The sequence below is a fragment of the Myotis nattereri genome, assembly GCF_964212035.1.
Source record: "Myotis nattereri genome assembly, chromosome: 6".
NCBI classification, from domain to species: domain Eukaryota; kingdom Metazoa; phylum Chordata; class Mammalia; order Chiroptera; family Vespertilionidae; genus Myotis; species Myotis nattereri.
Window position 1 is genome coordinate 47,891,075 of NC_138081.1, and position 14,392 is coordinate 47,905,466.

At 45.0% G+C, this 14,392-nt stretch overlaps 1 protein-coding gene across 6 annotated transcripts in view; it reads left to right on the forward strand.

The window, feature by feature from the left end:
* Window positions 1–14,392, forward strand: part of ANKRD6 (ankyrin repeat domain 6) — a 160,736-nt gene that overhangs the window by 111,135 nt on the left and 35,209 nt on the right. For 4 of the 6 annotated variants that reach the window (XM_081094163.1, XM_081094160.1, XM_081094161.1 and 1 more), the window contains exon 3: window positions 8,851–8,949. In XM_081094163.1, the coding sequence (XP_080950289.1) occupies window positions 8,851–8,949 (99 nt within the window). Of the gene's footprint in view, window positions 1–8,850; window positions 8,950–11,058; window positions 11,356–14,392 lie in introns of those variants that run through there. The other 2 variants (XM_081094162.1, XM_081094165.1) reach the window with 2 other exon arrangements.

A 14,392-nucleotide genomic window follows, 5' to 3' on the forward strand; every position in this document is an offset into this window, starting at 1 on the left:
ACCCACTGAAAAGGTAGTCCAGACAGCTTCCCGTGAGGAGCATCAGGGCCAGTGACTGAAATTCCTTATCACTTGGGGACAGATGCACTCCAGGGACCAACAGAGTCCTGTCCAGTCATGTACGTTGCTTGAAATATTTTGCCCTGCTTGTTGGTGGACCTTTCTAGAAGCAAGTCTAATCCTGGTAGTTACTGGAATTCACTTATTAATTAAGCCATTATGTTTGAATAACTGACTCCTAACACTATACATTTCAAATCGTCTCTCCCAATTATTTGATTATTTCTCCATCCCCAAAGTAAGACTTAGAGAAGCATTATGAAGCTTTTCGGTATAAAAAACTGATCTTTTTCAAAGTAGAATTGTTACTATACAAGACAATGCCAGTACCCAGGTGTGATTGGCTGTTGACCCTCAGTGCAGGAATTTTACGTCTGCCCCCGTTACATTTTATGTTGCTAAAATTAGCCTGTTCTTTCCACCTGAGATTGTCTTGAATCCTGATGTTTGTCATCCATGGAATTTACTCCCTGGCTGCTTCCTGTCACCTATAGTCTGATTAAGATGTGATGTGTCCTTCATCCAGGTAGACAGTAGACAAAACACATTTCCAACAAGGAAAGAAGGCTTTTTAAACTACTATAATTTTTCTGAATGTAAAGGTTTATTTTCTCACTCTCCTTTGATCTGTGGTGCTTTTTCTTTACCCACCCCTTTTTGAATGTCTTTATAACGTTGTCTTTATTAAATCATGAGCCTAAGAAGGACTTTGAAGTTTTGTACCCACATCTACACCATTTCAGGCAGTGAGGCTGGGAATACTGTCTGTGAGAAGAGGACCCTGAGAGCACCTAAGAAAGTTGGCAGGAGTCTGCCATTTAAAACCTAAATGAGGGGCCAGAGACCAGGGTTCCAGCGATGAGCCGTTCTGCCACAAATTAGATTTGAAGCTGTTTTCCTTACTATCCTCATCCAAATTAAAGTCTCAAAGACCCTGTTCAATCTGAGTATTAATAGTGTTTCTTAAATATGTGCCACTCTTATTTTACTAGCTTTATAACTTCTTGTTTCTACATCTCTTTCCTTTCCTATTTTCTTTTTTTTTTTTAAATATATTTTATTGATTTTTTACAGAGAGGAAGGGAGAGAGATAGAGAGTTAGAAACATCGATGAGAGAGAAACATCGATCAGCTGCCTCCTGCACATCTCCCACTGGGGATATGCCCGCAACCCAGGTACATGCCCTTGACCGGAATCGAACCTGGGACCTTTCAGTCCGCAAGCCGACGCTCTATCCACTGAGCCAAACCGGTTTCGGCCCTTTCCTATTTTCTTAATGCTACAGATAATGTAGACATTACTGGCCTCAAAAAAGACTGCACAGTTTTACAAAACAGTCACAGGATGTAAAGTACAATTTAGGGACTATAGTCAGTAATATTGTAATAACTGGGTATGGTGCCAGGTGGGTTTTAGGCTTATGGGGGATCACTTCATAAGTTATGTAAATGTCTAACCACTATGCTGAACACCTGAAAATAATATAAATTGAATGTCAACTGTAATTGAGGGAAAAAATATTTAAAACGACTATGCAACCCTGATCTATTGTATTTCTCATGATCTGAAAAAAGGAACTACTGTCATTTTGAAATTGTTCTATAATCTCAGCTAAATTCTTCCTGTTAAACTGTTTTCCCTTGCGTGGGTCACATCTATGCAACTGCCCTCCTTGTAATAACAGTTGTTTCATTTCTTTGAGCTAATGGGTCTCAATTCCTCTCTCCTTTGCCTCACTTCTCTGTGTGACCTTGGACATAAGCATGTCAGCAAAGATTTTGTTCCAGGAATGGCTAAGCACCAACACCCTCTTTCTCACTTTGTGGACCCATTCTGGGGTTCATCATTCATGGTCTGAAAGGCCTGCCCTTTAGTACGGAGGATCTGAGACCTGAGCAGGAGAGAGGAGCTGTGACCCGACCTCTGAGTCTTTGCTAGATGAGGGAGTGACCGGCTCTCGGGCCAGGGCTCCCAGGCCCAAGGAGTCAGTGGGAGGGAAGAGTCTTTCCAAACTTGTTTCTGTGGGTTGTGGTTCTCAACTGATGCCTCGTCCCCCTCCCTGGGGCTCAGCCCCTACCGAGGGAGGTCTCTCCTACATAAACACCTTGCCTCCCTCGGTCTTCCTGGGACTGACCAGTGACAGGGTTAAGCAGCATATCTGCACACATGCTGGGAATAAAACACCTCCACTTCCTTTCAAGGTGCATTTTAAGCTGCTGGCTTTTGGCCGGGCTCCCTTGTCATCCTGTTGACAGGAGATCTTTATCTGAACAGGAATCCTCCCCTGGAATGTGCCCTGACATAGTCCCGCCCCTCCAGGTGGGCCTTGGCCTCTTCAAACGGTGCAGCAGGGACCATTTGTTCTGCGCTCCCTGTATGACCACCTGTTAGTGTAATTTATGGGTCACCTGCTGGAACAGGACTCGCTCTGCTGTTCTTGTGCAGCAGTCCTGCTGGAAGTGGGACCCACTGGCTCAACCTGCCAGAACAGAGCAGCACCCCAGACCACAGCCCGGGGCTGTGGACAGCAGGGCCACCTCTCTGTGGTTGTTGCTTGGCAACATCTCCAGGCCCTTTGCTGTTCAGTTCCCTGGAAGTTGATCATGGTTGGATCAAGGGAAATGTGTGCGCTCTTCAGGGTCTTGTGTCCTCTCACCCCTGCCCGTCTTAGATGGCCTATCCCAGTGATCGGCAAACTGCGGCTCGCGAGCCACATGAGGCTCTTTGGCCCCTTGAGTGTGGCTCTTCCACAAAATACCGACTTCTGTGCATGGGCCACGAAGTTTCAATCGCACTGTACATGCACACCTGCACGTGGTATTTTGTGGAAGAGCCACACTCCAGGGGCCAAAGAGCCGTATGTGGCTCGCAAGCCGCAGTTTGCCGACCACTGGCCTATCTTGATATCAGAGCGAGTTGGAGGAGCTAGCATCTTCAAAGAGTGCAAGGTTCATAACCTCTGGCTGTACATTACAATCACCTAGAATTTAAAAAGAACCCACAACAGCCCAGCCAGCGAGGCTCAGTGAGTGGTTGAATGTCAACCTATGAACCAGGAGGTCACGGTTTGATTCCCGGTCAGGGCACATGCCTGGGTTGCAGGCTCGATCCCCAGTAGGGGGCCTGCAGGAGGTAGCTGATTGATGATTCTCTCTCATCCATGTTTCTATCTCTCCCTTCTTCTCTGAAAGCAATAAAAAATATATATATTTTTAAAAATACCCACAACAGACCCAACCCTAAGCTGATGGAATTCAACCATTTGGTGGTAAGGTTTCAGATTTTTTTGTTTTAATTTTCAGGTGACTAATGTGCAACATGGTAGAAAAGCAGTGATTTTTGTCAGTTCTCAAAATGTGGTCCCATACCAGCAGCAACTGCTTTTCCTGGAAACTTGTTAGAAATGCAAATTCTGTCTGCACCACAGGCCTACTGAATCTGAAACTCTGCCAAGGGGCCCAGATATGTCTGTGAACAAGCCCTCCAAGAGATTCTGCTGCCCAATAAAGTTTGAGAGCCGCTGGTTTAAGACATAATGTTAATGCAGAAAGCAAGGCAGTTTTATGTGACTATAACTGCACAAACACATAAAGAGAAAAAGTGCACTGAAAAAGTGTGGATAAAATGGTAATAGTTGTATTGGGTGGTAGTGTTACAGACGACTTGCTTTTACCTTTCAAATTTTTAGGAATGTCACTCTATTGCTTATATATTCTTTTAAGATCCAGGAAGCCCTGGGTTGGGGCGAAGTGGGGTTTTAGTGTGTTGTGCAGGCAGGTGTGCATGAGAGCATCATGAAGAATGTAACAAGAGGAATGGCTCTTGCTTCGACAGGCCCAACGCTGCGGGTTTCGCCCAAGGGCCTGTAGCTGCTCCGGGGAGAGTTAGCCTGGCCCGGCTCTCAGCCTGGATCACTCATTAGAATCCCCTGGGGAGGTTGTATGACAAATGATGCCTGAGTCCCACCGTAGGGAGTTGAGTCAGAACCTCTGGAGAAGGGACTCGGGGAAAAGCAGAGGCTGATAGACGGACAAATGGACCAGCCTCCCTAGGTGATTCTCATGTACAGTGAGAGTGGAAAACCTCATTCTGTCCTTGAGATTTAAAGGAAAGCAGGTTATTTCCACGCACCTTCCGAGGTCAGCATCTGGGAGTCTTGGGGGCTTCCTGAGGGTGAGACACAAAGCCCCTCTGCCAGGGGACAGCCTTACCCCCACAGCAGCAGAATGGGGGTCAGCATGAGGCCTGGATCAGACAGCTAAGGGGTGAGTCCAGACTCTAATGACCTGTTGTGCGACATAGAACAAGCAAGGGTCTCTCCGTGCCTCAGTTTTCTCGTTTGTAAAATGGGCTTAACGATATTGCCTACCACACAGGTCATTGGGAGGATTGACTGGGCAAGTACATGTAAAATTCTTAGGATGGGGCCTACCGTGTGCCTCGTAAGTGTTAGCTACTTCTGTCCCTTGCTCTTGTCCTCATTATTATTGTTCTCCCTGGGCCCACCAGGGCCTGCATTCAGTTGGGTAGAACTGGTCTTTGAGGAAAACGGGTAGGACCCAGAACAAACTGATGCTTCTAATACGTCTTCTTCTCGTGCATAGTACTTGGTCTTTTCTCCTGTTCCCACTTCTTCCACTGGCCAGTGCTAGGGGCCTGGAGGTGAGAGCAGTTGCGTCCTTGAGTCTGTCATTCCAAGTCCGCACTAACAATCAGTTTTTATCTGCTTCCTCACACTTAGAGCATTCCAGCCCTCCCCGGTGTCAGGTATGACCTTGGAGTGCATCTGTGTGCTGGGTGGGAGCAGCTGCTCCCCTTAACAGCTCCACCTTTGCTGTTTTTTCACTACAGAATGTTCTGGAAAACCAAGTACATTTCTGCTCCTCTCTCACTGTCCTCCTTTGGGTGGTGATGATGGTGTGTACGTGCCTGCGTGTGTGAATATGCATGTGTGTGTCTAAGGGGGTTGGTCTTGTTGGAGAAAGGCCCTAGGGACAGGGGTGCACAGCTTTTGGTTCAGTAGAAACTGATTACTGCTGCCTTGGCTGCTGTTATGTCGATACCAGAAAGGCACCAGACACATGAGGGGGATACTCAGCCTCCTCAGAGAAGCCCCCATGTCACTGTGCAGCTGCTTAAATGCTTGTGAAGCCCCCGGGATGTCTGTCTCCTCTGACATCCCAGAACTCAGTCCACAGCCATCACAAGCTCTCCATTCCTCTGAGGTCAAGCCTGGAACTATGGGATTGCTCCAGTGGCGTTGGCAGCCCCAGCCTGCCCTGTGGTTGAGGAACACTGGATATGCCCTCCTGCTCCCCGCCCCAGAGTCAACTTGCTTCATCATTTAGGGAAGGCACAGTCCACCCTCAGGGAGATCCCAAACTAGTTGGAAGAAGTCAGCACCGAGGGTGACACTCAAAACAGAATGTGGCTGTTTCCTAAAAGGGACCTGAAGGGCTGAGGGGGTAAAGCAGGGAAGGCCAGAAACATTTCTTCTTGGAGATCCGGAGAAGGCATTGTTGGGAGGACATTCCCACCAAAGGAGTCTTTTCTCGCAGGTACATAAAGACTAGGAACTGTGGACTGTGCTTCCAAAATGGAAGTGGGCGAGTGGATCAGCACCGGCTGGTAGGACCTCCACCCTCCTGCAGGGGCCCCTCAGGCTGTCCGAGTGACTGACAGACATCCAACTCTGCCCCAGGGCATTGGCTAAGGCCAGGCTGTGGGGTGTCAAGGAGGAGAGGGAGCAGTTGGGTGCTTCAGGGCGAGGGCCCAGGGCAGCTGGAGGGGAAGGAATCCGTGTTAGGTGGTGGGTGTTACCTCATTTATCCTATTCAGTCCTGTGGGTGGGGAGTGGAGGCCCCTTCTAGTTCACAGGTGAGGAGTCAGGCTTGGGAGAGTGCGGTGCACAGAAGCACACAGGCGTGTCAGTCAGAGCTGGGATTTGAGTTAGACTTGTGGGGCTACAATGAATGTCTTGGCCTTTACTCTCTCCAGATGAGGAAGGCATCTCCAGCTGATGGACTTTTGTCAATGACTTAGAGTTTCTAAAGTGCCCACCGGTGCGACCTGGTGTGAACAGCAGTATTCCTTCTTCTGGCTTCTGATTATCTGTGTTTACTCGGGCAACATTTTCACCTCCTTGGGCCTTGCCTCCCACCAGTAATATCTGAATGCTGATGAGGATGTCCCTCAGGGCTCCTCCGACACCCAGTGGCCCCTCGGCCTGGGGCGTATTTTCCAGCCTCTCTCCCGGCAGCTTCCTCCGCCCCCATGGTCTGTATTTTTTCAGTTGCTCAAACACACTCTTGTCCCATCATTCTGTCAGCCTTCCTAACACGTTTCTCCTCACACGTAACGACTTCCCTGTGTTGCAGAATGCCTCGTATCCTTGACAAGGACACACAATGACAGGTGGAGCCTGGCACAGGGCCAGTGAGCGGCACCCAGTCATTTTGCTCCATCTGATCACAGCTGTGGACATTTCATTTAAAGAATCAAGGTTAAGTAGCAGGCGCTGAGCACAGTCATCAGCCAAGGACAGTCACTCTTCATCTCAGACATTGCTTTTTTATAAAGGCTTTTTATATCACACTTTCTTGGGAATAACTTTTTCTTAATTATGAATTCTAATTTTAAAGTGAGCTCCGACCTCTTTCCAGCGTCTTTCTAGCGTTTTGATTGCATTTCATGGGTAGAAATGAAGATCCTTTATTGTTTGCTATCTGTTTTCCTCCACAGCTAGTTGCCCATGGCAAACTGGCACTTTCTTGAAATCATAAATGGTTTTATCCTGCTAGAATATCAGTAAAGGTCTTTGGGGAGTCTTATTGAGGTGCTGAAAAGGACTTAAGAAAAGGATCCGTGAGATCTGAATCCTCCAGGGTGTTTCTGCATGGCTGGGGGCCAGGGTGAAATGATGCTTGAAATTGAGGGGGGGCGGGGCGCTATCTTCACAGTGAACTTGAGGGAGGAAGCAAAGGGGACACAATGTCTCCTTTAGAATTAAGAGAATTCGGGGTTTGGCGCAGTCAGATCTCAGAAGTTGTTTTATACCGAAGAGGGTTATTCTGGGTGTTACCCTCAATGCCATATATGAGGAGCTGCATGCTTAAGGCAGGCAAAGGGTCATCTCTGTGACCCAACAATAGGGCTAAGAAGCCTTCTCAGGTGCATAAGGAGACGTCCACACAATTGTGTTCTGCAAACCACTAAAAACAGCCAGCATGTCTGTGAGTAGGAGACAGTGAACAATGAATAAAAGAACTGGAGCTGCATGTGAGAATATAAAAAAAAATCTCAAAAATATAATGTTGGATCCAAAATTACCAAATGATATTGTACAGTTTAATACTATTTTTAAAAATATTTTTATTCATTTCAGAGAGGAAGGGAGAGGGAGAGAGAGAGAGAGAGAGAGAAACATCAATGATGAGAGAGAATTATTGATTGGCTGCCTCCTGCTCGCCCCCTACTGGGGATCGAGCCCACAACCCAGGCATGTGCCCTTGACCGGGAATCAAACCTCGACCTTCTGGTTCATAGGTCGATGCTCAACCACTGAGTCATGCCAGCCAGGTATTAATACTTACTATTTATGTAAGGTTTGAAAACAAATCAATGTTTATATATTGTTTATGGCTACAAACATGTAGTAAAATATAATAAAAGGCAAGTACAATAGAAGGAATGTCAAATTTAAGGGTGGTTGCCCAGTGGTTCAGTGGTTGAGCATCAACCCATGAACAAAGAGGTCTCTGTTTCGATTCCCGGTCAGGACACATGCCAAGTTGTGGGCTCAATCCCCATTAGGGGTTTTGCAGGAGGCAGCTGATTGATGTCTCTCTCTCAAGGATGTTTCTATCTCTCTATCCCTCTCCCTTCCCCTCTAAAATTCAATAGGAACATATTTTTAAAAAATAAATTAATTAAAGAATTTTTTTTAAAGAGTGGTTACCTCTGGGATGGGAGGGAAAATGAGATCGGGGAGGGGTTGACAAGGAACGTCTATGGTTTCCCTAATTTTTAAAAAGTAGTTAGTGGAATGTACATATTACATAATAATAAAATATTATCCATCTTTTTGAATGGCTGAAATAATTTTGTAATGTTCAAATTTGTTTATAAAAATGGGGAGATGCCCTAACTGGTTTGGCTCAGTGGATAGAGCGTTGGCCTGCATACTGAAGAGTCCCGGGTTCGATTCCGGTCAAGGGCATGTACCTTGGTTGTGGGCACATCCCCAGTAGGAGGTGTGCAGGAGGCAGCTGATTGATGTTTCTCTCTCATCAATGTTTCTAACTCTCTATCTCTCTTCCTTCCTCTCTGTAAAAAAAAAAGGGGGGGGGGGGAATCAGTTCTAATCAGTTGGGCCAGCAGTTTGAATCCTGAGTAATTACGAACCAGATTTTCCCGGGGCTGATAAGCTTGACCTTTTGCTCTTCTCCCATCTCACCCCATCAAGTGCATTGTGGCCACTTCATTGCCCCTGAGTATTAGCACCTGTGGGAAAACAAAAGAAAATAGGAAACCTCTAATTTCCTGCTTGTTTTAATGAGTGGGAGTAGAGATTATTCACTAAGCGAAATATTCACATTTTGAGCCTGTTTTGTTCATTGGTTATAGTGCCAATAGCCAAGGTTAACTGAGACAAACTTGAATTCTGGATAAATCCATAAGAATCTTCTATCAGACCTTAGGGGAAGGGGTGAAACGCCACTGTGCAGCCTGTCCCAGGGGAGTGATTTTGATGTCCTGTTTTGAAATCGGTGTTTGCTTTGCATCAACAGCATGGCCGGACCGCCCTGCATCTCGCTGCCAATAAAGGTCATCTTGCTGTGGTCCAGATCTTGCTGAAGGCTGGCTGCGACCTCGATGTTCAGGACGATGTGAGTAGAAGCCACCATTCTATCGGGGTGGGTTGTCAGAGGAGCTTGTCTGCCCAGAAACCCACAGTACAGCATGGAACCAGCTGTGAGGTGGGAGGGGAGTAGAGGCTCTTCAGCCCCTTTTATCAATGTCTTGGTCCCCATGGTGGGAAGAGCTTACTCTTGAAGACCTATTCTGGGACCCATTCTCAGTGGCATATTAGAGTTTGGGAATGTGTGCTAAATTCCTCTCATGGTTCATTTCCTACCAAGCATCATTTAAGTGCAGAGCTTCAGAGGGCATTTTGTCTGTGTCCTGTCTCAGTATGAAGGAGCACCACACACACACTCACTCAATCACACACTCACACACACACACACACACACACACACACACACACACACACAAGTGAGTATTGATCAAGCTTACCATTGGAGAAAAGGTGGGGCTTAAAAACTTACTTTATCCCTTTTCTCACTTTGATTTCTCTTAATCAGTGTACATTCAGTTTAAAACAGCCCATTCAAAGAAAACAGAACTGGTCTCATGGAACCCAAGAAAAAGAAGGCCTGCAGGTGGCGCCCGCTCTGGTGCTGTTCCATTACTGAGACTCGGCCTCTGAGTCTCTTCACTCAGATTACCTAGAGAGACTCCAGCGGGCTTCTCTGGGATCACGTGTCCATTTCTGAGCCAATCAGCAGTGGTGGGGTGGGGTCACGTAGTACCTGGGGTGCCCTATTGGGTCTTTGGGAAAGGTGGTTTCTCTAAGAAGGGGATATAGAAAAGATTATGTAAATTGTTCTCCAGTTAACTATTAGGAAAAGTCCTATGATAGTGTGACTGGAATCTGTTTCTAACTCTAGTTTGTGTAGTAGGACTCTAAGGAATAAGCCCTTCTGTAAGGAACACAGCATCTTGGAGAGTTTGCGCTTATAACCTCTTCCAGATTCACCTTTAATAACTGTGGTTACAGAGTATTAGCAAATTTGAGATCCTTAGGCATGCTAGGGTGTGCATTTCCAAAGGGCTTCTAGTTTTCTTTGGGCCTCTGTGTAATGTTCTAAAATTTGGCAAACAGGGATAACTAAATATGTCATTGTTTTATGATGGGCAGAAGGCTGTTCAGTGTCATTCATAAATATCTGGTTATATTTGGAATCTGTTGAGTCATCAAGAACATTATTTTCAGAAGACACTGATTTAGTTTTAAGCTGTTGATATCTACCTTGGGCCATATGCTATTTTTATTTTCCCGTACTATAGCCATCATTATATTCATGATTACATCATACCCTTAGATGACAGCAAAAATATCAGGAGAGAGAAGAGATTCTGACCACAGAAAAGGCAGGCCTTGGAGTTGCTGGTGCACACATCTTGGGGTCCATCTGGTCTCCTCTTTAGATAATTAAAGCCCTTGCTTGTCATGATGGCAAGGCTGCAATGCCAGGCATGCTAACCTATCCCAACCCAGCACTCTTGTCTGAGGTCTAATGCAGCAAAAGCCATGCTAACTCCCTAGCTTCTGCTATTTATATCAGACACGATAAGAACTCAAACAGGCAGGAGTTCTCACAAGGTAACCAAGGGGAGCCGTGTCAATATAGCTATGCTAGCCGAAGGAAAAGCCAGCACTACTTTTAACAGGAACACCCTCTCTCTTTTTTTGAATTAGTATTTATTTCCTTTCATCTTTTTCGCTTAAACAGGACAATCCACACATTGCTTCTCTCAGATAATTTAATATAAAACAAAATAAGAACACAACAATAAAACAGCGTAAAAACAGTTGAGGATGGAGAAGGTGGAATGGACCTTCACTAGTTCTGAAGTAATGCATTTGCCAGATGTGGTTCATGTCTGTCTTCTGTGTATCTGCTGTGCTTGTTAATGATCAGTCTTGAAACTTATGCAAGAATTTCAGGAAGAAAACCCTTTATGGGTGCTCTTTAAAGAAGCTGGAAAATTCATTATTGAAAAAAGTAATTTCAGAAGTTGCCTGTACCCAAGACATTATCTTAGATGGTGGATAGAAACAGAGAATGTTGATGTTATGAAGCATTTACCCCTGACTTCATCTTCTGCAGATACTGTTCTTTATGTCATGGTAAAGACTGAGAATTAGTTGAAGAATGTCTTCCAGTGGCCTGGAGTGGGATTATTATGAATTTGAACCTGTGGAAACCAGTTCTTTAGAATATGCAACTGCAGGAGCAAATTCCCTCTTGCCTCTCGTCAATCCTATCAACTCTCATTGGAGCTCTAACGCCATCTCTGATTGGTCAATGAGCAATCACACAGCCCCCACCCCAGAAATAGTCCAGGACCCTGTGGCCACGGTAAAAGGCATGAAGGAAGAAAAAAATAAGAAAAACCAGAGAAGAAAGGCTAGGAAGAACCTTAGAAGATCAGAGAGAGAAAAAGAGGTTAGCAACTTGCTTTGTGCACCTCCTAGCCTGTCTTGAGCTTCCTTGCAACATGTCTGCCTGTGTCACCTGGAAGGGGTTCCTCCTGAAGAGGGGCATGTTCCACCCTTGCATGACTGGGGTTTCTTCCATGAGCTTCGCTTTGGAATCTGCTCACTCTTTCTCACAATGTAGGAGAGAATACTGAAAGCATATCAGAACAAGGATTTAGACCTCAGAGCTTCCAAACATCTTAAAAATCCCCAAGTAAGGAACACTGATGTCAGAAAAATTGAGAACTGGCTGTTCATGTATTTTACAAACAGGTCAACGTGTTCCAAAGGAAAGTGCCAACTGCAAGTTTCCAGCTGCAACATTTTTCCTTCTGCTGCTTTGCAGTTAATCATTCAACAGCTACTCCTCGGGCACCTAGAGAGGCCATGGCACTGCACTGAAGCACTTAGCTTACTGGTAATGATGCCATAAAGGGCCGCCCAACCCCACAGAGGTAGCTGATCTTTTAAAGACCTGTCCTCAGGTTAATTGGCTTCACAGGTTGGAAACAGGTAGGGGTGAGTGCAAAGAGCCTCAACTATTTGAATTCTCACCCAACCATGCTACCCGAATTAGCTTGTTTATCCTCAGCGAGGCACTGACCTGCACTGGGTCTTGGTTTCTTTTGTCAGTAGAATGAAGGAGTTGGATGCCATGGCACTTGGAGTACAGTAGAGATCAATAAGTATTCACTGAATAAATAATGAGTAAATGCTGTTGACAGTGTTATACTTTTCCCAGTTTTTTAAAAATTTCCCCAAAGTTTCAGAATTTCATGATTAAATCATAGAAATAAGAATTATGTCACACTTGCTTCTTGGGCATATTAATAAGTATGTACTGAGGACACATTTTGTTCTTTTCTGCATCCTATTTCAAAGAGGAAATATTTCAACAGTAAACTTGCGCTTTATAGGAGGAAAGTAGATTTGCAGGTAATTGACTGTGTTCCAATTTGTCCTCAAGTTGTTCAGTTGTTTGTGTTGTGCTCTGGGGAAGAGTCTCCCAGAGCCTTCACTTCGTATCTTAGTAATTTAAAGGTGGCTGGGTTTATACCAGAGAAGCGTCTCTCTCAGTCCCCCAGAACCACCCTGTCTAGGGTGAACAAAGCTCAGGGTGCAGCTGAAGGACGGCCTCTTCTAGTGGGGAACAGTTGACTTTAGCTTTCACCAGTGTTTACGGACCCATAGGCAAGGATGAAGGCTCTGAGGGAGGGCTCTGTCTGAGGGGAGTAAAGGTGGGGGCGGGGGCTGTGGCCTGGAGACAAGCAGTGCCACTCAAAGGTCTCTGCAGAGAAAGGGGAGATGCAGGAAACAGCTGTGCCAGGTGGTTGAGGACAGTTTGTGTTCTCTTTTTTGTTTTTGTCCGTTTGAATCTAGCTTCTTTATTTAGCACAATCCATGTGAGAGTCATACGTGTTACATGAAACAGTAGTTCATTCCTCTTACCAAGTAGTATTTCATTGAATAGATATACCATAATTTATCCATTTGCCAGGTTTTTTTGTTTCTTTTTGTTTGTTTTTTTATTAAATCTTTATTGTTCAGACTATTACAATTGTTCCTCTTTTTCCCCCCATAGCTCCCCTCCACCCAGGTTCTCACCCCACCCTCTGCCCTTACCACCCCCCTACTGTCCTCATCCATAGGTGTACGATTTTTGTCCAGTCTCTTCCCGCATCCCCAATTCCCCTTTCCCCCCAAGAATTGTCAGTCCACTCCTTTTCTATGCCCCTGATTCTATTATATTCACCAGTTTATTCTGTTCATCAGATTTTTTATTTACTTGATTTTTAAATTCACTTGTTGATAGATATGTATTTGTTGTTCATAATTTTTATCTTTACCTTTATCATCTTCTTCCTCTTCTTAAAGAATACCTTTCAGCATTTTATATATTACTGGTTTGGTGGTGATGAACTCCTTTAGCTTTTTCTTATCTGTGAAGCTCTTTATCTGACCTTCAATTCTGAATGATAGCTTTGCTGGGTAAAGTAAACTTGGTTGTAGGGTCTTACTATTCATCACTTTGAATATTTCTTGCCACTCCCTTCTGGCCTGCATAGTTTCTGTTGAGAAATCAGCTGACAGTCATATGGGTACTCCCTTGTAGGTAACTGACTGTCTTTCTCTTGCTGCTTTTAAGATTCTCTCTTTGTCTTTTTCTCTTGGCATTTTAATTATGATGTCCTTGGTGTGGTCCTCTTTGGATTCCTTTTGTTTGGGGTTCTCCGCACTTCCTGGACTTGTAAGTCTATTTCTTTCACCAGGTAGGGGAAGTTTTCTGTCATTATTTCTTCAAATAGGTGTTCAATATCTTGCTCTCTCTCTTCTTCTGGCACCCCCATAATTCAGATGTTGGCATGCTTGAAGTTGTCCGAGAAGCTCCTTACACTATCTTCATATTTTTGGATTCTTTTCTTTTTTCTTTTTCAGTTGGGTGTTTTTTGCTTCTTCATATTTCAAATTGTTGACTTGATTCTTGCGATCCTCTAGTCTGCTGTTGAGATTCTGTATAATATTCTTTATTTCAGTCAGTGTATGCTTAATTTCTAATTGGTCCCTTTTCATAACCTCGAGGGTCTCACTAAATTTATTGGTGGTTTCTAGAAAATTCTTGAAAAACCTTATAACCGTGGTTTTGAACTCTATATCCAGTAGTTTGCTTTCCTCCATTTCTGTCATTTGTGACCTGTTTCTTTGTCTCCGCATTTTTTATGCTTCCCTGTGTTGATAGAGTGGCTTTCTGTGCTAAGTGTCCTATAAGGCCTAGTAGCTCAGCCTCCCCAATTACCTGAGATAGACACTCTTGGTGCACCCCTTTGTGGGCTTTGTGCACAGTCTTGTAGTTAAGCCTTGACTGTTGTTGGTATCAGTGGGAGGAATTGACCTCCAGGCCAATTGGCTGTGAGAATCAGCTGTGTCTACAGTGGGAGAACTTCTGTGCTGGGGACACCCTTATGGAGCTTTGGTGCTCACTGAGTCTGCCCCCTGAGTGTTTCCCT